Raw genomic sequence first — 18,228 nt, 5'->3', positions numbered from 1 at the left:
TAATACAGGACCAACAATCACTACTCTATTCACTTATTCAACATGTTTTATTTAATAGCAACCTAATAATTTTATTAATATGTGTTACTGTAGCAACATATGTGGCTGACTTGATCAAAAGCTGGACAGTTAAAATATTCTTCAAGTCGAGATTTGGACTAAAATTACAATGGAGAGGTTTCTAAGTCAAACATCTTATTACCTTACTGTAAAAATAAATATGTGCCTAATGCTAATCAATTTAACCAATAGAGGGTATTGACTGGAAGTGGTCTACTATGAAAATTTTGCTGCTGCATAAATCTTACCAAAAAAAAAGGAGGGATGCTCCTTCTGGGTGAGTCTTTGCCTCAGGCGGAGGAGTTCAAGTATCTGGGAGTCTCGTTCACGAGTGATGGCAGGAGGGGATGAGTGATGGATCGACAAATTAGGGCCTCATCTGCAGTAATGAGGACATTTTGCCAGTCTGTTATGATAAAGAAGAAGCCAAAAGTCAAAGGTCTTGATTTACTGGTACATTTACATTCCAACCCTCACCTATGGTCATGAGATATGGATAATGTTTAAAAAAACAAGATTTCTGGTAATAAGCAGCTAAAATGAGCTTCCTCTGTAAAGAGGCTGGGCTCAGCCTCAGAGATTGGGTGAGGAGCTCATTCATCCAAGGGGAGCTTGGAGTAAAGCTGCTGCTCCTCTTCAGATAGAGTCAGCTTAGTTCAGATCTGATTACGTTGCTTCCCTCTGGAGGTTTTCCAGGCATGTCCCACAGGGAGATCACCCCTTACTGGAGTTATGTAACTATTTTAGCCTGGGAATGCCTTGGAATACCCGAGGAGAAAGAGGAGAGTGATGTTAAATCTTTAATAAAACAAAGAAAGCAGAACCAAACATCAGATATTACAAAAACATTTTGGTGCAAAGAGTATTGCATGTGTCCTTTGAGGTGTTTTAATAAAATCTTATTCTGGCATTTTAAATTTGTTTCCATAGACAGTGAGTTTATTTCACATCCTCCTTTCAAACTCAACACCTTTGCTTCTCTGTAGAGCAAATATTGCAACCATGTCAAGTGCAAAGGTTAAGACGGGCCTTTTTTCAGCTGCAGATAGCTGCAAGTCTGATTCAGAATTGCTGTCACAAAGCCCAGTAAATCAGTTTGTATGTAATTTTATAATTTTTTCTTTTACTCTCATCAATTTTGCAAACATACTCCAAATTGAATTTGCAACAATTCATGTGTATCCTTCTCAGGCACTAACCTACCACTGCACCTCTTAAGTAGGGTCATACAGTAACCTGCAAATGTCAAAGCAGACAGGAGGCCAACTAAAGATCATTTTCAAAAACTTGGAGGTCAAACTACCAAAAAGTTTTTTTTTTCTGTGGCACTGTTTGCTGTTCATTCATCAACTGATTCATGTTTTGTTGGCTACACCTTTTATCATGCAGCCAGGGTTTTCTTCCTCTGGTTAGTAGGCCATGCCAAGCACAAGGTGAACCCCACTGCTTTTAAACATTCACCCTTCGACACCCTGCAGCCATTTGTAAACAGCGAACCGCAGCCTAATTGCTTTGACTTATCGAACATGTTGCTGTTTGCATGTCGATGAATGGTCTGTAATAGCATCTTCAGATTTATTATTACATATCATGGATGATCCATCTTTTTCCCAAAAGGACAGCTGGCTGGCATGAATGCCCAGAGCAGTATGACGAGCGGACGTGCCGGAGCATGAGTTATTCCTTTGTTTTATTTTTAACACTCCACTCATCCATTTTCCCCTTTTTACTCCATCACCTCTTTCTGTTTCATCAGTCTTGTTCTTGCTTATTATCACCCCTCAGTTTCTCATTTCCTTCATTTTGAACTTCTGACTCACTCACACCATGTTGTTATCCCGATCTTCTTTATTTTTGTGTTTTTCTAGAGTAGGAACGAGTCATAGACGGAAGTGTTTGGACAGTGTAAATGGGTGGTTTAGTGTAAAGAGACAATTTTAGCATCGCTGGGATCATTTCCAAATTTCCTCTTCCACCAATTGTCTGTGTTATGGTTTTATTTATACCCTCTTGTTTTTGTTTTTTTTTTTGTTTTCTCTCTAAACAAATCAAACTGGCGGCTGACTCCACCTCAGTCTGTTTTAAACCAAACATGCAAGGTCAAGCTTAGAAAGTCTCTCCTTGCATTTATCTGTTTTTATTGTTATTTACTTCTCCTCCTCCTTCTGTCATCAAATTGCCATTTAAAAAAAAGGAAACAAATCTGACTCAGACTTACTCATTCATTGACACGCAAGCCATCCAGGTGTGAACAAATTAGTGCAAAAAAGTGTAACACTCATAACCCTTAGATTCATTAAATGTTTTGGACTAAAAACATGTTTTGTTTGATTTAAGTAAAAAAGGGAATTACAGTATGATTAGATTGCATTTGTCAAATAAAAAACTACTTCAATTAGTATAATTTTGATATTCTGTATTGAATTCTAAAAATAAAGCATTTGGGCTTGTTGATAGTGTTACCACCTACTTTAACATTTTAAATTAAAATGGTAGCAAAGTATTAACTTATGTCCTGTTCAAAAGAAGCTGACAGACACCCTCTAAAAAATAATTTGTTTTAAGATAATCAGAATATATTTATATCTATGTGGTGTTCATTTTATTTTCAGACGCCAGTTTGTGGTGAAAATGTGTGCATCGGCTCTGTGATGGTTCCCAGCCTTTGCAAACCAGACGAGGTTCGAGGCAAAGAGGAGCTTTTGTCGCTGGCCACAGACTTCATGGACCAGTACTACACCTCCATAAAAAGGTAAGCCTGGCCTGTGATACCTGACATGACTGGAAATGGTTCAATTTGCACAAATCATGTAGCTTGCTTGCTTTACAGTTTAATTTGATTTTAAGCTCTGTAATTTAATAGTCAGTTAAATTCAGTTTATTTATATACGGTTGATTCACAACGAAAGTCATCTCAGGACACGATACAAGGAACAAAAACAAGTCCAAATCATAAATCCAATTCCGATCCAGATTCAAACTTAATCAGTCAGTTCAGTTCCTATTTTAATACAATACATGCACATACAGAACATTTTGAAATGCAAATTAGTAAAAGTTACCTGCCTTAGGAAGTCAGCGGAGTGTGTCAGATATAATGAAGTAAATCTACAACATATCTTTCACTTAGGGTTCACATATACTTTTTTCAAATTTAGGCATTTTTAAATAAATATTGTCAGTTCTTATTCTATTTAAACAAAATACCTTTCTATCTTCATGCCACATAGCTGACTGTTTCTTTTGTATTCTTGAAAACTGAAATTGTGTGTAGGTTTAGATAGTTTAGATACTGATTGTGTGTACTTGAAATATAATCACTGTCAATAGGTTGGGGAAATAAGGTCCAAAATCTCTTTTAAATATAAATTTCAGTTTACTGAGAAAGATTTTAGACATTATTTTAGCTGACATGATTGCTTCAATAGCATGGCAGTATGAAACGGTTAACATTAGCCAGTTTAGTGTTGATTTTTAGTTTAGATCGTTTTATATTTCCTGTCAAGTTTTTACAGCTGATTTGTTTGTGTGAACAGAACACACACATATATATACTGTATGTAGGAGCACCTGGCCTCAATGTGTCAACAAGTTTATTTTCTCCTTTTCAACAAGATGTGTTTTTGATATTAGTGTGACAATTCCCCATATTCAGGCAGTTGTTGATATGTGGAGTTCTGTTTTGAGTTGTCAGCTGTTACATTGTGTCCCTGGACCTGTCCTGCCTCACAGGAATGGATCCAAGGCTCATGTGGACAGGCTGGAGGAGGTAACTAAGGAGATTGAAGCTTCGGGAACTTATCAACTGAGAGATACTGAACTGATTTATGGAGCCAAGCACGCCTGGAGGAATGCTGCCCGGTGTGTGGGAAGGATTCAGTGGTCCAAACTACAGGTTGAACCAAATATTTTATAAAATTCTTCATTTTCTTTTGAAGAGCCAAGCAATTTGCATGCTGTTTTTGGTAATCAGCTTGCAAAAAATGTAATAAATTATATGTATGTATTATTCATTTTTTATTTAAATGTTTCACAAAAACTTTACTATGATTTTTTTTTTCCTCAGGTTTTTGATGCCAGAGACTGCACAACAGCCCATGGAATGTACAACTATATCTGCAACCACATCAAGTATGCCACCAACAAAGGCAACCTTAGGTAAAAACATGCCTGAATATTCAGATTGTTTTCCAATACTTGTCAGTTTTTCCATTTCGCTTCAACGCTGCCTGTGTTTCTCCTATCCTTCCTCTGTCCATCTGTCACTCAATGTAGCTCATCACCCTTTCTCCATCTCCGACTACCCCGACTTGACCCACTGTCCCATCTGTCAGTGTGCTCTCTGTCTCTTAACGCTGTTATCTGACACTATCTGCTGCCTGCCTATTTATCCGTCGGTGTCTCACCACCACTCATAGCCGTGCTGGCGAGGCGGCAGACCTAGCTAACAAGCAGTCATTTGTCAGACCTGTGCTGCACTCATACTCTTTTTGCCAAGTCCTAATCACACGTGACATCTCACATTTACTTCATGGGAGATGGATGGATTCTGACTCATTACTACACTTAGCCCGGCCTTCTGAAGCCAGCTCAAATGCACATGCTGAAAAGAGACTGATCACAAACGAGGCTGTGATTCTGTTTGTTCTATAAAAACATATGGCCTATCAGGTTTCTTAACTTTTTTTTTAAATAAAAGTTTATTTATTTTAATTGACTTAATAAGCTACTGGCATTTATAGCTGTGAAGCAATGATTCACACATGAATCATAAATTCCATTAAATTGTTTGGTTTGTAATCAGCTGGTCATGGTCCATGTTTTTCATTTTGTTTGTTTTTAAAAACATAATTAAGTCTCTGTAGTGATAGGTTTTGATTTTTGTCCAAAATGCCTTCAGTTTTGTTCTATAAGTGCTTCAGTCAGTATTACCAGTGCAAAAGAGTTTTCCCAACCAGCAATCATGTTTCTTATTTGTTCCTAAATGAATCAAAGACTCTATTCTTGTAGGACCTTATGTAATAGAATTCTTTACAGTAATGTGATTATTATGACAAATGTGGCAAAATCTGGGATTGGATAACCCTGCACTGATCGCATACACTGTTGCCAGAAATAGAAGTGTTTGTATGTAAAGTCTTATTGTTGATGATCTACTGCACATCACCAGGGATTAGAGGGCAGCCTTGTTTCTTTTAGATGCAACTGTGCGCACAACTGGCCCAGATTCAGACCAGCTGCTCAGCCGTGGCATCACACCCTCCACAGTTACTTACACCCGGCTTAGCAGTAACAACACTTTTACACAGTAGGAGCATTAAAACACCACTGGGATGCAGATCAGACCAAAGGTAGCCAAGCTGCACTCCTTTCACGAGGCATAATTAAGATGCATTATGGCAGATTAATTGGCACAATCTCATCCATCACTGTCTTATTTATGACTACATCTTTATTTATGAAGTAAAAGGTTACAAAAATAAAAAAAGCCTCTGTAGAGACCAACAGCTTATTTAAAATCCTTAAATTCCTCAATTTGTTTTTTAGTGTTTTATATGATGTTGATTATAAATTTAGTAATTGCTGATTGGCAGGTTTTATAATTCATTTTGGTTTATTTATAAAGACTGGGAGAAACATATTGGACAAGATAATAAAAAACAACTCTCCTGTGTAAATTTCAATGGGTTTGCAACAACAAAAAAGCAAAACCAAAGCTAAAGGATTATAAGAAATGTTACAGTTTGTCTTGTTACTCTGTACTTACAGAATACCATCTACATACCAGGTACTTATCTGGTATACACCCAGTACGTATTAGAATTGGCAATATTAGAATCTTTAATGCTCTCTTTGTAAAGAGACTCCACAGGTTTTGTAATTGTAGACCGGCTGGTCTGAGAGCTGTAGTCAAATCCCAAGATGTTTTTTGTCTTTTTAAAAGATCCTGGAATTGAAAATCTTCATTTGTTTTTTTGTTTTTTTTTGTATTCCAGGTCAGCTATTACTATATTTCCTCAAAGGACAGATGGAAAGCATGATTACCGTGTTTGGAACAGTCAGCTGATTCGCTATGCAGGTTACAAACAGCCTGATGGAAGTATCCTTGGAGACCCTGCTAATGTGGAGCTCACAGAGGTATATGAGGGTCCATATTTTTAACATCAGTGACGTAAAGCTGCATTATCTTTATATTTTATTTGTGTTAAGTCAATGTGACACTTTTGGCCACTAGATCTGCATGCAACTTGGCTGGAAAGCTCCAAAGGGTCGATTTGATGTCCTTCCACTTCTCCTGCAAGCCAACGGCAATGACCCTGAGCTGTTTGAGATCCCTGAAGACCTTGTTCTGGAGGTGCCAATTACACATCCAAAGTGAGTTGTGCATTCGTCTTTTGGAAGGCACAAAATGTAACAAAATAAGAACCGAGGAGGCTGCACAAAAAAAGATATCCACCCACTTGCACATCTTTTTACAACACTTCCTAAACAATGGGGAACTTTCATGCCAAGAAATCTGATTTGGTTATTGTCACATTCCAACTGAGCTGATTATTCCCAGAAAACACAACTAGCCATATTTTTTCTTTGTGTACCAGCATTTATGGTAACCATGGGGCTTGTTAGTGAGATTTCAAGCTTCCTCCTGCTTTTATTCTTTTGTTTTCTCTTCCCACAACAAAACTTTTTTGCTGTTGTTAAAATCTAGTAGCCAAAGAAAGATTTTTTCTTAATCACAGTAAATAATTTACTGCTACACAAGCATTTACAAACACACACATAAAGATGCACACCAAGCTATTGCAGCACTATTACATGCTTCAGAGTGATTTGCAGAATCTCTTGACACACAGCTCTCCCTTCCAGACCCTCCCTAAAATTGCCAGCTCCTACTCCATACCCTGCATCAGCTGGCCTTCAGAGCTAGCAGTCGCTTGGCACGGGCTTTGGCTTCACATAGTGTCTCATCATTACACAAGATTAAACCCAGCTCTGCAAATAACACACTGAAAGCAATGTTATCAATCCCCCTGAAGGTTGCAATGGGCCCAGCTTGCTCTGCTAAAAAGCCCTAAAAATTGAGTTTCTGTGTTCTTACAATTTGTGTATTTGTGGCAATAAACACGTTCTTAAAGATGCTATTGGCTGAGCATATTGCTAAATTGGCAATGAATGATTTTCTGACCTCAGAGGGAAAAATAATGATTTAAATTTCCTGACATAGCTACAGTCCTTAGCCACCATGTCTTTGTCTTCTCTCCTCAGGTTTGAGTGGTTCAAAGATCTAGAGCTGAAGTGGTACGGTCTCCCAGCAGTTTCAAACATGCTGCTGGAGATTGGCGGTCTGGAGTTCCCTGGATGCCCCTTCAGTGGCTGGTACATGGGCACAGAGATTGGCGTGAGGGACTTCTGTGACACCTCACGCTACAACATTCTGGAGGTAGTGTTTTGTGCCAAAAAGAATGGTTGTCATGCATCTAGAGAAAGAGGAAAGCAATGGAGGCACAGATTGTCTGCAGCCTTGGGACAAGAGGAGCATGTGTTGTGTCACCAAACGATCCAGTCAGAATGCCGTTTTCCTTCTAATTGTGTATGCTGGAGAGGAAGCTGATTTACAAGTTTTGTGATGAAATAAATACTTAATGTAATAAATCTCAATGTAAAAAACTTCAAATCTCCAAATCCTTTGAGATCATGCAATAAAAATACATTTGTGTGATGGCACAGAAAAAATGCTGCCCAGACTGTCAGTCTGGTCAGCATTATAGTGTTCAGACAAGTGAGACGGGGGGTTTCCCATCCAAAAAATTCCGACCAAACCAGAAAGATCCAACTATGAAGTGCACTTCAAGGCACATGGGTGCCAGGGTTGATGGATTTGACTTATGACTAACGTATAAAAACTGTGCTTGCAGTGCTGAAAGAATATGCTTGTGCACCAGTTGTTTGTTTTTTTCTCTAATAAACAGCATTAGGCAAACTAATTTAATTTAGGTAAAAAATCACCAAAATAAAATAAAAAATCATGTCAAAATGGCTATTTTCCCTTTTTTGTTGTTTATTTGTTTGTTTGTTTTTGTAGGATGTTGCTGAAAAAATGGGCTTGGACACCAGGAAGACATCTTCCCTTTGGAAAGACCAGGCACTGGTTGAGATTAACATTGCTGTTCTCTACAGCTTCCAGGTGGGTTCATCATTCAATTAAAATCACTCAAGACTTACAGTAAATTTTACTGTTTTAAGGTTCAATGGTTGCCAAAAGGAGTGGCTACAGTCATATTGAATTTGCAGCAAGTTTTATAATTGTGATATTTTTTACAAGCAATCTTCTCAACAAAATGCCCAGGATATATCTGCATAGCATAAACATAGTCTAACAGAAATGTTGATATTTTGATGACTGTACTACAAAACCATATTGACATAAATTTAGCATAAAACTGGACATTTTTCAATGTAAAGATGCTACAAAAACATGTTCATATAGAACTTGCTTTAGTGTAGCACTTTCAGCACCCACTTTTTCTAGATCTTTGTGATTTGTCCGCCAGACCTGCTGTTAACATGCATACTCATTTTTTAAACAAGCAGTTCTTTAATTGTTTGAGCTTCCTGTTTCAGACCTGCAAAGTGACCATAGTTGACCATCACTCAGCCACAGAGTCCTTCATGAAGCACATGGAAAACGAGTATCGAGTGAGAGGAGGATGCCCTGGAGACTGGGTGTGGATTGTGCCTCCAATGTCAGGAAGTATCACACCAGTTTTTCACCAAGAAATGCTCAACTACCACCTCACTCCTTCCTTTGAGTACCAGGTTAGGGGAATGGGCAGTCACTTGGACATTTATGAGCAAACACTTTTTATTCGAATAATTCTGTCTTTAAAAAACCCTGAGAACTACTGATTGAATTTCTGTATGAGAGGTTTTCAGTGAAACACCACTTCTCTGCTTTTCCTATGTGCCAAAGCCTGATCCCTGGAACACACATGTGTGGAAAGGAGTCAACGGGACACCAACAAAGAAAAGAGCCATTGGATTCAAGAAGCTTGCCAAGTATGCATGCTTTAATTAAATATATTTTCTTTTCTTTTAATCTTTCTTACTGGATCATAGAGCCAGGGGTACAATGCATCTACAAATGTCAAAGATAACAAATTAAGTGTATATGTTAATTTAAACAAGTAATCATTTTCCTGACAAAAGTTAGACCCATGAGAGGTAAGCTAATGTACTCAGCAGTGAAATCCATCCAATCAACCCCTCTGGGAGCAATCAGAGTTCTGTCAATGTTGTTTTTTTCTGCATATGCATGCACTTGTGCGCATGTATGATCTGCTATTAATATAATCGCCTCAAGGATATTACAAGCTAGGTAATCAGAATTGTCATCCATCCGTAGCTGCCTGCAACAGCAGCTCAATGACAAATGCTTTGTGATAGTGGCAGGAGACAAAAGGATTGCAAATTATGCCCTCAAATCACTTTTTCTGGGATGATTCAGATGCTCGGTCTGTGTTTTTACTACATGTCATTCACAGTGTCTCTCTCATCACCTCCACAGGGCTGTGAAGTTTTCAGCAAAGCTCATGGGCCAAGCCATGGCCAAGAGGGTTAAAGCCACCATACTGTTTGCTACAGAAACAGGCAAATCACAAGACTACGCCAAAACTCTCTGTGAAATCTTCAAGCACGCCTTTGACGCCAAGGTACGCTTGCTCCTACCTTGCATCATTGTTGCTAAAAGTTAAGCAAGAGTTTATATTTCAATGATAATTTCACCAGCATCTAATTGAAAAAGGAAAATTCAAAAACCTCTCCTCTCTCGCTATCCTGGCTGATGAAGTCGTGCAGATGGCAGCTGAGTACAGATGACGAAAGGGTTGAAGAAAGTGATCTTTTTTATATCAGTTTTTTTTCACTCATGCAGTTAAGTGTCACAGGTCAGAAGCAAGATCTTAACCATTGAAGCGTTGAGCAGTGCACTTGTTTAAGACAACATCCTGAGGCACCCCCGGCTGTGCAAATCTGTTAACAAAAAAAGAGGAAGAAGGGGGGAAAAAAAGGCAAAAAGATGTTCTCAATCATGCACTTCATGCTTTCCCTCTAGGTTGCATCCTAATTTCCTTTCTTCTCTTCTCTGTGCGATCAATCACAATAAGACACTCATGCATGCAAGTGTGTGTCACCGGGAGTGGGTGTGTAAATGGAGGGCAGATGTCAACGCCTGGGGCAAATCTTTCTTGTTATAGGACCATAGCCTGTTTCCTCTTCACATCTTTGCTCATGTGTCTTTGCGCGTGTGCATTCAAGTGCGGTCCGTGGCAGACACGCACCATACTGAGTGGTATGTATTATGGTTGCTCATTGTGTGGCAGCAGCATATTATCATCTCGTTAGGGGCGAGGACAGAGTGGTCATTACAACCTCCTCCTCTGCCAACGGCTGTGTGTTCGGCCTTAATTTACAGGCTCGAGGCATCTGTTGTGGGGAGTGTGCAGAGAAGAGAGAGGAGTGGGATTAAAAATCGAGACCTTGACTTAGATTCTCTCTGCATAGTGATCTCTTTTCACCTGCAGGTCATGTCCATGGATGAGTATGATGTGGTGCACTTGGAGCATGAGACTCTGGTTTTAGTGGTGACCAGCACATTTGGCAATGGTGACCCACCTGAAAATGGAGAGGTATATAACCAATATTCATAAAGTCTTGTTGATTCATCAGAGCAGAGGTTGTTGACAATCGTTCATGTGTTGACAGAAATTTGGAGCTGCCTTAATGGAAATGCGCCACCCAACCTCCAACACAGAAGACAGAAAGTGAGCTGAACCCTGTGAAGTTCGTGTTTATCGATGATCGTCTTTACCTGTTTGTTCTCTCAGGTACAAATGTGTCACATTTATCTGATTTTTGCCTCGCATGCAGGAGCTACAAGGTTCGTTTCAACAGTGTGTCGTCTCACTCCGACACTCGGAAGTCCTCCAGCGATGAGCCAGAGGCCAGGATCAACTTTGAGAGCACTGGGCCTCTGGCTAATGTCAGGTAAACAACTCTGACAAAACATTACATGATTGTAACAGTAGAATGTTTTAGTCAATATTTCTATCTGAGCAGTGTTTTGTGAAATATGAAAATAGTTTGAAAATTAGGAGTGTAAAAAATGATCATGACAATAAGATGAAGTAAAAGTTTGGAGATGGTTTAAAATAAAATCATGCTCGGAGAAGTACTGCTAAAGGGACTGCTGTAATAACGGTAATGAGAACATTTATTAAAAAAATATGTATTTGTTAAAGCTAAGGCACAACTTCCTTTAGGAGGATTGGTTTCTCAGTTTTCTGCCGTTATTTTAAGCCATTCCCACAGGTCTAATATGTTTCCCACTTCCACTTTTCTAAGCTGTCAAAATACTGCTGCATTTGATGTCATCACAAGTGTGAAGTCAGATATCTGTGTCATTTTCTGCCTCAGTGCATTTGATGGAAAAAGTGACAAAACAAATATGGCTTCTTCTGGGGTGGCTTTTTTGTTTTGTTAATAAATTTTTTCCATGAGTAATAAGTTTACATGACTTGGGATGGGGCAAAATTGATAAAGGATTTAGCTTTTTGGCAAGGTGCCTTTTTTTGGCAAATTCTGTTGAAATTGGGGTTGACCAATCTCAGCTGAGTTCCTGACGGGGAAATCTGACTTCTGGTGGCATTTGTTTAATTTTTGTTTTTCTTATCCAAAGTCAAAAATTCCCAGCTTGTTTTCAAATGCAGCATTATTTTACTTTAAATTTACATGTCACTGCTTTCATCCAGCAATTTCTCTTTCAGTTAGCCTGTTGCCATACTTCCACTCCACTGATGCAATCCTTCAGGTTCGGAAGTCTGCCAGCTGTGCACCCTTTAATCTCATGCTCTCCCACTGTACTCTGACACCTCATCTGATACATCTACCTCTTCTCTGACCTCAGCACTGATTCTACCATATACTTGCATTCCTGAGGCTGCTAGTAAATTTCTAAAACTTTGCTCCAGATCTTGAAAGATGGTCTTCTTGCTCTTTTAGCAAGGGTCAGAGATGGCCCGTGCAATTCTGAGTGTAAAAAAACTCAACATGCACATCACTTTCAATAGGAAAAGGTCATTATATTATGTTTAATGTCAACTAGCACTTATACTGGTGCCTTTAAGCCATTTCTTTAATAGTGACACCAATGTCCTTACCAATAATGCTCAATTATTAAAGTTTAAATTAAGTTTTTAGTTTTTAGTGATTAATGTGTAGAAAATACAAGGACTTTTTTCTGTTTTCCTTTATAAAAAATATCCCTACCTGACTTCATTTCTGTCACGGTTGCAGGAAAAGACGACTCAACTGCAGGCAAGTGAACAGGCAGACTGATGGTGAAGACTAAACTCTTTATACCGACAGAACAGGACATGAGCAAATCCCAGGAACAACAGAAGACAACGAGAATCTGGCAAAAAATCATAATAATAATAATTAAATCTAAGAAAATCCAGGAACTATGTATGCGGTGGCAATCAGGACCAAGTATGACAGGAGAGGAGAAAAAAAAAGCCAACAAGAATCATCACCATACACTGCATTTGTAAATCTAGTCTTCATATTTATTTAAGCCTCCTTCTTCTCATAGTCTACAAAAAAACAACAACAAAAAAAACAATTCAACATGTCTGGGATGACATTGTTTTGGACATTCTACAGAAACTTTAGGGACGAGGCAACAGAAATGTTGATGTTCATCTTTGGCCTTGATGTACAAGTTAGAGCACTGTGAAGAAACTCTGCGGTGATGTGTTTACCTTCATAAATGTACTTTCTTTCATGTTTACATCCATCTAAACACAGATGGGACAGGTATTTGTCATTCCAGTAGCTGTTTTCTACTGTTTTCTGCATTTTGTTCCAAGTTCCAAACATGGCCTCTCTGGCCATGATTTGTAGTCTTTTACGTTTGATTTTTTTTTTAACTGCTTGTGTTTTCTTCATATGACTGTGCCTCTGCTCAGGTTCTCAGTGTTTGGCCTTGGCTCCAGGGCCTACCCACACTTCTGCGCCTTTGCCCACGCTGTGGACACATTATTTGAAGAGCTGGGGGGTGAGCGCATCCTACGCATGGGAGAAGGAGATGAGCTGTGTGGCCAGGAGGAATCATTCAGAACATGGGCCAAGAAAGTTTTTAAGGTTGGTTCACTGGGCTAAGACCCTTAAGGCTTGTGTTAGAAAAGGATGCACTGTGCAGAAAACTGGTATGTTGGTTACTTGTCAAGGCTAGGTTTAAATGTAATTTGATTTTCTGTTTCTCTTGCAACATCATAAGTCACATCAAAAAGCCCTTTTACTCCTTTAAAATCAGTTAGTCGAGGCAGTACTTTGAGTTGTTTAGTTATCCATAACCTTGAGATGATGGGTGCAGTTGTTACTGTCTAATTTTTAAAGTGCTAAAATTATTCTTTAAGTACTTTGGTTGTCTGCACTGAACTTTAACGAAGCATTTGAAGACCTACCTTTCCTAGTAGGTGCAGTTCTTCTTATTCAACTCTGTCGTTGCACCTCAAGGCTGCCTGTGACGTGTTCTGTGTCGGCGATGATGTGAACATTGAGAAGGCCAACAACTCCTTGATTAGCAACGACCGCAGCTGGAAGAAAAGCAAGTTCCGCCTAACTTACACAGCTGAGGCCCCGGCCCTCACAGAAGGTAAGTAAACCTGTGGTAACTCAGAAAAAAATCTACTGCTGGTGGCGATATGTGCTGAGAAGTACCACTGTTCAAAATAACTGTAATTTACCTGTGATTCATTCATTACATCACCTGGAACAGTGGTCTGTAACTTGGCTGTGGAAAGAAAAAGAAAAATGCTAATTTGATGTATAATTTTAATAGTGCATGTGGTCTGTTATTGTGCAAAATATCAACTTACACTTTTGTTGAGTAAAATATGCATTGAAATAAGTATTGAGAAGTGATAAAGGTCTATAGATTTAAAAACGGATTTGCAAAAGTATTCCTTTGTCTTCTAAAATAATTTTAAATTACCCTTAAATTTTATTTCCATGTCATTCAAATTAAAATTTCAGTCTTTAAGCAACACAAGTAGATAACTTTGATTTAGCAGCAAAAAACTGTATTGTCTGTCAGGCATCCACGCACACAACCACTTGAGTTGGACTATAGAGTTTGAACCAGGAGTCGTGCAAGTTGTGAAAGTTCTTCTTTTGTATGGAGTTAGCCTTTAACTCAAATATAAAGAAGGTTCTATCATAGTGAGTTTCTCAGTTTGTTAAGAGCAACTGCTCTGGTTGTCCTGAACTCAGATACTGTAATCCAGCATTTGATAATGTACTTTTACATTAATTTCAGTGGTAATTAAAAGTTGGATCCACAAGAAAGAAGCTTGTTAACTGAAAGCTCTGCCTCCGTTCTGCTTTTAGAAGCTCAATGGACCACAACTAAACCTGCTGTCTGAGAGAGAGGCGCTTTGTTGGGAAAATATCAAACAATAAGATTCTTAATATAAGATAAAAATAGAGCTTTTTGTAAATTTGACAAGGAGTCAATGGAGAAAAGCTAACATTGGAGAAATCTGGACACCAAGATGATAAAGAATGATGTGGAAGTTAGGACATATCCTGATCACAAACAACATCAAGGTTCTTTATACCAAGTTAATGCCATTCGGGGTGGAGAATGTGGTTATCACTCAATAACACTATAAAATGTCTCTCTACACAGTAACATTAAGTGTTCAATGTGGGATTAAATCAAGGTAATTCTTGTAAGTGAAACAAATTGCAGGATGTATTTTAGAAAATGCATTTAACCACTTGCTGAGCATCAGATGATACAATTTGCATATCCATGTGAAGTATGAATCAAGCGCCAGCAGCTAACTTGTGTGATTTATGTGCAAAATAAGAAACAGGAAAAATAGCCGTTCACTTTTAAAAAAATAAGAAGGAATAAAAAAAAAAACAATAATTTAGAATATTGCATAAAGTGCATAAAGTGACAAATACCTTTTGTGTGTTTTTTGTTGCTAATAACATTCTCTGAAAAGGTTACAAATAGTAAGATGGTGTTTGCAAAGCACCCACTAATTACGTATGCTGTATTGTATGTTTGTGCAGCAACTCTTGGAAAATGATTGTCTATTGTTGTTCACTACAATATACAATAGTTACACTCTGTTACACCATCAAAACCTCTTATTTCCAGCCTTCATGCTAAGTTACATTTGGATCTCGTTTTAAAATGCACAATTGGTCTTAATGTTTTTGTTTAACTCCCAGAGGGAAACCAAGAGTTAACTCTGGGTAGATCAGGTTGACAGTTTGAATGTATCAATTATGTTAATGTTATTTTTGTATTTATTTTTTTTTTGCTTTCTGTCTGCTTTGTAGCTTTATACAGTATTCACAAGAAGAAAGTTTATGGAGCAAAGATGATAGAAGCCCAAAACTTACAAAGTCCCAAATCCAAGTAAGAATGTCTGCAAACAAAGTCCCTGTGCACAAAGAATCTGTAACAAATTTGTACATTTTGTTAAGATGTGCATCTTTCATACGTCTAACTCATTCATTCTGTTTACATTAGTGTGATGTGTGAACTGAATAAAACAGACTGAAAACGTGTTTGGTTTTTCTTTTGTTTATTTGTGTTTTTTTAACCTAATCTCTTCTCATAAATCTCTGATCTCTTTTTTAGTCGCTCCACCATATTTGTGCGGCTCCACGCAAACAACCACGACAGCCTGAGTTACAAGCCCGGCGACCACCTGGGCATCTTCCCTGGCAACCATGAGGACCTGGTAACGGCACTCATAGACAAACTGGAGGATGCTTCACCTGTCAATCAAATCGTCAAAGTGGAGTTCCTGGAAGAGAGGAACACTGCCCTGGGTGGGTGATGTTATTAACAACGTCACGCCACTGTGTGAATACAGTAGGCGTGTAATCAGGAGGGCTGCTGTTCGAAATCTGGGCACAGTGTTAAAATGAAAATGTTAATAAGATACAGTTTCTCTTGCCTCAGCAGACACTACAAAGTCACACTTACTCAAGGTATCTTTGCCCAGCGATTTCTTCAATATAGCTGCTTATTGGCAGTTGTGGTGACACTGGATGATGCAACAGTGACATTCATTGGGATTGTGAAGAACGTGGTTTTATTTATTTATTTTTTTCTCCCAAACACAGTCTGTGTGCTTGATCAGAATTTACCCTGACAAATACAGCCAATCTTGATAGGGGTTTACTGCCTTCTTTTGTGAAGTGCTTTTTCCTGTTTCCAACAGCAACCACCCCGCACTAAAACACAGGATCTTTTTAGTTTAGCATTTATACGAGCAGTTAAGGTACCTGATTGACACTTTTGTCCCCACATACAAATTATAGCCAAGATATTTTCAAAATTATGTATACAAAGTTCATAAAGCATAACATTTTAGTTCCTTGAAGGACCACCTTTCATGCAAAATTTTTAAACTAAGATCATCTTATCTTGAAATATGATACTATTTGTTAAAGGTCTCTTTTCTGAATGGAATATTGTATGTATTACATATTTTGTTGATATTTCAAGTTGCAGCTTGCATGGTGCATTTCTGTTCTTAGCTAATATGACAGCTGTTGTTTGAACATGGAAACATATTATTATATAAAACTGAATTTATTTTCGTCCAGCTAAACTAATGTGACAGTATTGTGGACTAAAATATGACAATATATTTTCATGTATTTCAGACCACCTGACATGTCTAGTACCCAGCCTCATCTTAGCTCTGATTTTTGTTTTTTTTTACCCAAATATTTCCCTAGGAAAATAGGTTTAGATGTAAATGATCAAAAGAAGAAACAAGTGCTGATAAAACTTTTAAAGCCCATCAAAAATAAACCAAAAAAATAGTCTAAACTAGCAATAACATGTCTAAAAAGAAACAAACTTTGGTAATTTTCTGTAGATTTATTGGCAGGAGTGCCCCCTTTCATGTCACACAATAATTTTTGTCTGAGCAGCTTTTCCCTCTGTTTTGTCTGCAGGAGTTATCAGTAACTGGACAAACGAGACTCGGATCCCTCCTTGCACTATCTACCAAGCTTTCCAGTACTTCCTGGACATCACCACCCCACCGACCCCAGTCCTGCTTCAGCAGTTTGCTGCTCTGGCAACTGATGAACCACAAAAAAAGAAATTAGAGCTCCTCAGCAAGGTAAATACACTTAGCTTTCAGGTTTTTTTTACATTAATATTGACTTTTACTAGGCTTCTGCCTCACCTAGCCTGGTTTGTAACCATAAACATGAAAGGTTTGCCATCTACCCACACATAATGAGCTCTGTGTTCCACTTGACAATCACAAATTTTCACTTTTTAAGAAGAGCATTTTGAATGCACACGTGTTTAAGCTACAACAGTAAACAACACATTTATTGTGTTTGCTAAAATATGGGAGACAGTTAAGTCTGAAATTAGATTTGATGCACCGCTTGAAATTTGTACAGTAGGAGTCAGCTGGCGCCAAATTAAAGTCGGAGATTGCTCTTATCAAGAGCCATTCCCCATTACTGTGCCTCCCACAATTCACTCTTAATTTTTGTCAACGTGTAGAAAAGGCTGGATGAGTCCAAACAGTGACTCATACATAGAATCACTGTCACCAAAGCGAAAGGAAAAAACCGAGGGCTTCTGAATTCAGGAAAAAAGCAACAGTACAGTTCTATCATCATCACAGATGAATTTGTTGAAAGGCCACAAAGAATTAAAGAACAAAAATGCATAAAGGATTGCTTAAACAAATCTGTTATCTTGTGGTATGTACAAAGTCCCCTAATTCCATCTGTTTATCAAGGCTGAAAAGCCCAGGCCTGAAAGTGCTTTTGATGTTTTTTTGTTTTTTTTTTTTTTTTTTGCTAATTGCATTTGAGGTGCTTCTAACTGTGTTTAGGAACAGAATGAAGATGACACCAGGCATCTTAACGGGCATTGTGTTGCTCATTAACGGCCTGAGAACAAAGCTGCATTTCATGTTGGGGTTTTTTTGTTTGTTTTTTTTAGCCTGTTGGCACATTCTAAATTCATCACATCCAAATGTCAGTGATGACACACAAAACAGTTGGGCTTTGAATGGTGAATGTTCTTCTTGTGGCCACCTC

At 38.3% G+C, this 18,228-nt stretch overlaps 1 protein-coding gene across 4 annotated transcripts in view; it reads left to right on the top strand.

Moving 5' to 3' along the window:
- The window catches only part of nos1 (nitric oxide synthase 1 (neuronal)), a 40,383-nt gene that overhangs the window by 13,441 nt on the left and 8,714 nt on the right, over nt 1-18,228 (top strand). For 3 of the 4 annotated variants that reach the window (XM_017434721.3, XM_017434716.3, XM_025010206.2), the window contains 19 exons: nt 2,673-2,812; nt 3,793-3,955; nt 4,127-4,218; nt 6,057-6,198; nt 6,296-6,435; nt 7,327-7,501; nt 8,144-8,245; nt 8,683-8,877; nt 9,032-9,117; nt 9,626-9,770; nt 10,641-10,745; nt 10,822-10,880; nt 10,987-11,103; nt 12,412-12,432; nt 13,086-13,260; nt 13,636-13,774; nt 15,478-15,556; nt 15,782-15,975; nt 17,116-17,285. In XM_017434721.3, coding sequence (XP_017290210.1) covers nt 2,673-2,812; nt 3,793-3,955; nt 4,127-4,218; nt 6,057-6,198; nt 6,296-6,435; nt 7,327-7,501; nt 8,144-8,245; nt 8,683-8,877; nt 9,032-9,117; nt 9,626-9,770; nt 10,641-10,745; nt 10,822-10,880; nt 10,987-11,103; nt 12,412-12,432; nt 13,086-13,260; nt 13,636-13,774; nt 15,478-15,556; nt 15,782-15,975; nt 17,116-17,285 — 2,439 coding nt within the window. The remainder of the gene's footprint in view (nt 1-2,672; nt 2,813-3,792; nt 3,956-4,126; nt 4,219-6,056; nt 6,199-6,295; nt 6,436-7,326; nt 7,502-8,143; nt 8,246-8,682; nt 8,878-9,031; nt 9,118-9,625; nt 9,771-10,640; nt 10,746-10,821; nt 10,881-10,986; nt 11,104-12,411; nt 12,433-13,085; nt 13,261-13,635; nt 13,775-15,477; nt 15,557-15,781; nt 15,976-17,115; nt 17,286-18,228) is intronic. The other variant, XM_017434720.3, reaches the window with a different exon arrangement.

The sequence above is a fragment of the Kryptolebias marmoratus genome, linkage group LG1 (assembly GCF_001649575.2).
Source record: "Kryptolebias marmoratus isolate JLee-2015 linkage group LG1, ASM164957v2, whole genome shotgun sequence".
Taxonomy (NCBI): Eukaryota; Metazoa; Chordata; class Actinopteri; order Cyprinodontiformes; family Rivulidae; genus Kryptolebias; species Kryptolebias marmoratus.
Note: the sequence above shows the minus strand (reverse complement) of the source record. Positions and strands in the feature narration are given on the sequence as shown.